Source organism: Artemia franciscana, unplaced genomic scaffold, assembly GCF_032884065.1.
Source record: "Artemia franciscana unplaced genomic scaffold, ASM3288406v1 Scaffold_588, whole genome shotgun sequence".
NCBI classification, from domain to species: Eukaryota; Metazoa; Arthropoda; class Branchiopoda; order Anostraca; family Artemiidae; genus Artemia; species Artemia franciscana.
The window spans coordinates 321141-327500 of NW_027066194.1; the positions used below are offsets into that span (position 1 = coordinate 321141).

Consider the following 6360-nt stretch of genomic DNA (forward strand, 5'->3'; position numbering starts at 1 on the left):
CGAAGTCATTCTAAGTATCAAATTTCATTAAGATCTGATCACCCGTTCGTAAGCTAAGAAAAACCTAATTATTTCTAATTTTTCCGAATTAACCGTCCTTACACCACCCCCTCCCCCTAGATGGTCGAATCGGGGAAGTGACTATTTCAAATTTAATCTGGTCTGGTCCCTGATACGCCAATCAACTTTCAGCGATCGCTATACTGATCATGTATCTAGGTTCATATCTTCTTCAAGTAAAAATCGGAGTGGCCCAGGATTGGAACATGAGACCTCTCGCACCCTAAACATGATTCACGCTACCAGCAAGCCACACGGAACAATAATCATTTCTCTTATCGACAAATAAAACTTTTCTCAACTATTTGGTTCACTCCCCCCCCCCTCCCCAGATGGTCAAATCGGGGAAGCGACTATTTTAAATTTAATCTGGTCCGGTCCCTGATACCCCTTCTAACTTTAGCGATCGCTAAATTAATCATGTATCTAGTTCCAGATCTCCTTCAAGTAAAAATTGGGGTAGGCCTGCATTCGAACCTAAGACCTATCGCACCCTAAACGAGAATCAAGCCACTAGACCAGCAAGCCAAACTTAAGACCAACAATCCTTTGTTTAATCGGAAAACAAAATTCTTCTCAACTATCTGGTTCGCCAGATCCACACTTCATATGGTCGAATTGGGGAAGCGACTATTTCTAATTCAATTTGGTCTGGTTTCTGATACACCTACCAACTGTCATCGTCCTAGATTATCTAGAGGAACCCAAGCTAGCAAAACTGGGACCGACTAACAAACAGAGACAGACTGATGGACAGAAATTGCGAACGCTATATGTCACTTGCTAAATACCAAGTGCCATAAAAACTGTATATTCAAAATAACAATATTACTCATAAAGCTAAATACCCCATCTCCTTTCTAAAACTCCTCAATAAGGATTCTCCTCCTGATTCGTCAAAGATTTATATATATATATATATATATATATATATATATATATATATATATATATATATATATATATATATATATATATATATATATATATATATATATATATATATATATATATATATTAAGGATGTATATTTATGAGAAAACTAAATAATGAGTCGAATGTAAGAAAGTAAAAGAAGGAATTCCATAAAATAAATAATTGTTGGTTTGTAAGAAATTCATTCGACTGAGGAAAGAATTTTTTGGGTGTGGTACATAAGGAAGGAATGGATGGAAATTATATTAAATGATAAGTTATATGAGGCTTAAGGAGTTGGAAGAGCTTTTGAGTGCATAAGGACCATTTTCTGTAATCTAATCGCTTTTTATTATAGAATAGAACATATTTATTCACTAGAGATACTCCTTTGTCCGTCCACATCTTGAATACGGTTGGGCATCCGCAAATTTCTACGGTTGGGCATCCGCAAATTTCGCAAAGATGTTCAACAAAATTAATTTTATTCAAAGATCAACACTTAACTTCAAGATACGAAAAAAAGTGTCCCTTGTGTCCGAGAAAAATTATAGAAGAAAATTCCTCTTTTTTACGCTTGTACTGACCTTCAGTTCACAGTCTTTTCATTTTCATATATGAAATTATTTGGTCCATATAATATGGCTCAAAATATAAATAGGTGTTTTAAAAATTTTTATTGATTGTTTTTATAAAATGACGTTGCATTCCTTTGTCAGTTTTACATATAGAAGTGTTCTTAAGCCTCTTATATGTTGTTCTGCTTTTGGTTTTACTTCATAATAGAAATACAACCCATGCAAGCTTGTGAGTTATATCTAAAGTACATTTTATCTTAACGTTTGCAATTACTTAAATCTTCTCTTTAGTCAAAGAAGAAATTTTAAATATTTGAAAATTTGAAGCGTAAGCAAAGTTACATTATTCTAGTCTAACTGATCAACTATCTATAAATGGGCAAACAAGCAATCAAATTTTAAAATTGTCACTAATGTAACAAGCATAGCTTATGCCTCCTTTAGATCCCCCTTTCTTATATCCCCTTTAGGTTCCCTTCATAAAAATTCTATGAGCCTTTAAATTTCTATCAGCAAAACGAAATTTATTTTATTATTAAATATATCATTTTCCTGACTGAAAGACAAAGAAAGAGTTCACATAAACAATTTAGCAAGTAATTGTAAAATTCCAAGAACTATTATACTAGTTGTTTTACATTTTAGTTTTAATGGGCGGCTTTTGAGATTTCTATTCGTTAAACAGAGGGGTCTTGAAATCAAATAGAGTGAATTAACTCAAGGATAAACGGCAAATTCACCCTTTACCGTTATTAGGATTTAACTCAAGAATAGCTTGTACAAATTTGTCCTCAGTCTTTAAGTAAGGAAAATTTTCTAAAAACAAAATTCTAAGTAACAAATATTTGTTAAATATCCGTAACACCAAAATTGATAGCCTCTACCTAATCTCTAGTATAACTCCAAAAGTAAAAAAATCTTTAGAGGGAGAATATCACAAAACGATGCTAACAGCAGCAAATAATATGCTAAAATAGCAATAGATAATTGCCAGTCAAATACATTTAATTAAATTTCAGCTTTCAATCAAGTTTCCAAAAATCTAATCCCCCTGTTTACATCCAAAAGACTCAATATTCCTCAACTGTTATCAGACAAATAATGCAAATTTGTTTTCCAGATTATTGTCAACTACCTTATATCAGCCATTGGTATCACATTGGGTGTCGCTGAGTCTCTTCTTCTCTCTTAAATATCATGAAATACCATTTCCAGCTTCTATTGACATTGTCATTCTATTTTTGAAGTTGTGCTTCTTTTATATCACGGTGAGAATTCTGTGCCTGAAAAGGTATGTAATTTATGTGAAGTAAACAGACACACTTTACTGCCGGGCTTGCCTCATATACCTTGCTTTGGTACGGTGATCAACGAATAAGTTTATTTTTCAACAGATGAAACACAATTGATGAAACCAAATGTTGAGAGGAAACGTAAGATGGCACGTACGCAGGGGGTGGGATCCAGCCCCCCCCCCCCAAAAAAAAAAAAAAAAAAATCCCTCGATTTGATTTTATTTTCACATAGTCTTCTTATACCTCTCACAGAATAAGGAATTTGAAAGCTTTGTGTACCCCAAAACACATTCCTGCGTACGTACCTGGACAGGGGAATTCAATCACACCATCCCTTTACCGCAAAAAAAGTAGTTTTTTATTGTTCGACTGTAGACCACTGTCTATAGTGTTTCGCATTGTTTCGCAACAAAAGACTCGAAACAAAACTTGAAAAACATCTAATGGAGAAGACAAACAAAAATAAAGTACTAAAAACGAAACAAAATAAAAATAGACGAAAATAACCACAGGGTGTCCAGTTACTTTAAAAATGTATAGAAAGTAAACAAGAAGACATAGCTCAGTGTTTTATATACATGGTATTGAGTGGATTATCCAGGCATATAAATAAATAGTAGCATAATTAATGATAAAATAAAATTTTTAGCAACTTCAGAAACAGGGACTGGAAAATGGTCCTAGCGTCAAATAATATCACTAATTCCATCTAGAGTTCGACCGATCTTGCCTATATTGTTTTCTGTCATTAACTTAGCAAATTTGTTAGTTTCAGAAACTGAGACCCAGTGATTATTACTATGCTAATATTGCCTTACAATTACACCAAAGGAACTGAAGAAACGTCAAATACAAGATCAGGCGTTGGTCACTTTTTCTTCGGTAGTAGCGCAAAATTTAACTGTTTTAAGCTACAAAGATCTCATCGAGATTCTCTCAATTTAGAATTACGCAAGCATTACAACTTATAGCATAGGAAAGAAAAAAAAGAAAGAAAAACAAGTATTTAGTTAGATACCCATCAGAAACATTTTCTGAATTTGATAATCTCCGCTGTCACAGTTTTATACTACTCACACCGTCCTAAAAAACCGAGACATAGTCCCTAACTATTTGCAAAATGAATATACAGATATATTTTGCTGAAAACAAAGATCCAGCAGATTGGTGTTTGCTTTTAGACGGAGGACTCTTAAAAACACGCGTTAGAAGACCAAACTTTGTGATAAACTAGCACTTTACTGAACACTAAGGTTTATTAGAGAATGGAGACCTAAAAATGCTTATTAGAGAATTCCATGGTGGGCAAAAGACTATGCTGAGCTTTACAAACTTTATTTCTATTGGCTAACTAAGGAATAATCTGCTCCTAATAATGTTTTATGTTTTCAGTCAAGAACAATATTTTCATAATTCTAGAGCCATGGGAAAACAACAACAGCCAGTGTATTTGGAGGATCTTTTTAAAAATATGATGCATAAACTAGGAAAACGAAACTTCAGTAGGTCAAAACTTTCAACTTCTCTCTTTACTTTAACCGAAAAAAAATTAATTAATTTTTGGTAGAAGAACATACATCTTTAACACCAATTAATTAACAATACATTAATTATTGAGACGGCAGTTCGTTAAGGGATAACCAAAGAGGTTCGGCCGGGCTAAAGAAGAATTGATATTTGTTTTGGGATGAATCTAATTAACTTATTTTCGAAAAATCCAATATAACCAAATCAGCAAAAAAATGTACCAGTTCCCACAATTTTATGATTATAACTATTACATACAAAACAAGGTTGTTCTATTTATGAATGGCACAGCTGAGACCGGACCAGAAAAACGTGTTCAAAAAGCCAAGTTGAAACAAAATTATCTTTCTGCCTCCAGATACAGTACTGTATATTTTGAAGATACATTACAATCAGTATTTGGGCTCTTGAAAAACATCAATTGAGCAATAGACAAGAGCATGGTAAATATCCGACATACATTTTTTATCCTTGGTATTTTTCAGCGTTGCCAGTCAACTTATTTAGTTTTATGCAAAGTCTGATGGTTTAATCTAAGTTAGCTTTTTAACCCTTTCTAAGATTTATAACTTAATTTAACCTAACCTAACATTTAATGTCAAAGCTTGTATAAGACTGAAAATACTGATTCGCAAAGCTAATTGAATCCAAGCAGGAAAAAGGAATTTCGGACAGTCACCGGTGAATGACGACGTTAACCAGATTTTGGAAATTCACAGTAACAGCTTTACTAAAATAACTATCCTTTCTTTTGAGAAGGAAGATCAAAGTTCGAGTCACTCTGTAAATACAAACAAAAGGAGACTGTTAGGTGTGACAACTTTTTGGATCACTACTTTTTGTGGATTCTGTACAACTAATAGAACTCACTGTGGCACTAAGCTGCCTTACTAAGCACTTTCTAAGACCAAACTATTCTTCTCTCATACACTTGTATATAGCATCTCTCAGTTTAAAGATCATCGTGTTACTAAGTAATTTACTGTCTACAAAGACCAGGCTAATGCCTAGATAAATACCACAGTCACTCACTTAACACCTGTCTTATATAATGGTTTAATTAAGCTTTTTTTCTGAAATCGCAAGGTACTTCCCCTTTTCCGTAAATTATGTTTCCAATCTTCATGAGGTTATTTCTAACCTCAGGGGCACTCTGATTAAGAAACTCATCTTGTATTGTCTAATCATACACCGGCTGACATGATTTCCCCTTTCTTCCAGTGATTTTCGCATTAGAAATTGAAAGAAAAACTGGGAAGCTAAGAAAAGCAAGTGCCTGTCCTTTAGATATCCCATTTCCCCTTATTAAATTACTGGTTCTGAAGGTGTTCCTCTGATCTCGTTTATTCTCCGAACTATACAGAGAATTTTTTGTTGATTGGCAGAGAAAAAAACCTTCCTTCTTTTAAAGACCTTTTTATGACTCTAAAAGTCATAGAATCTTAACGAAAATCACACCATCAGATTCAGCGTATCAGAGAACCCTACTGTAGAAGTTTCGAGCTCCTATCTACAAAAATGTGGAATTTTGCATTTTTTGCCAGAAGGCAGATCACGGATGCGTGTTTATTTGTTTTTTTGTTTTTTAGTTTTTTTGTTGTTTTTTTTCCCAGGGGTGATCGTATCGACCCAGTTGTCCTAGAATGTTGCAAGAGGGCTCATTCTAACGGAAATGAAAAGTTCTAGTGCCCTTTTTAAGTGACAAAAAAATTGGAGGACACCTAGGCCCTCTCCCACGCTAATTATTTTCCCAAAGTCAACGGATCAAAATTCTGAGATAGCCATTTTATTCAGCGTAGTCGAAAAACCTTATAACTATGTCTTTGGGGAAGAGTTACTCCCCCGCAGTCCCCGTGGGAGGGGCAACAAGTTACAAACTTTGACCTGTGCTTACATATAGTAATGGTTATTGGGAAGTATACAGGCGTTTTCAGGAGGATTTTTTTGGTTTGGGGGAGGGGTTGAGAAGAGGGGGATATGCTGGG

At 34.2% G+C, this 6360-nt stretch overlaps 1 protein-coding gene across 10 annotated transcripts in view; it reads right to left on the bottom strand.

Annotated features, from left to right (window-relative positions):
* Nucleotides 1–6360, bottom strand: part of LOC136043420 (uncharacterized) — a 181506-nt gene that overhangs the window by 122931 nt on the left and 52215 nt on the right. For all 10 annotated transcript variants that reach the window (XR_010621612.1, XR_010621611.1, XR_010621614.1 and 7 more), the window contains one exon: nt 2689–2836. Coding sequence is in view for 5 of the 10 variants with exons in the window: in XM_065728327.1 (XP_065584399.1) it covers nt 2689–2702 (14 nt within the window). In the remaining 5 variants the exon portion in view is untranslated. The remainder of the gene's footprint in view (nt 1–2688; nt 2837–6360) is intronic.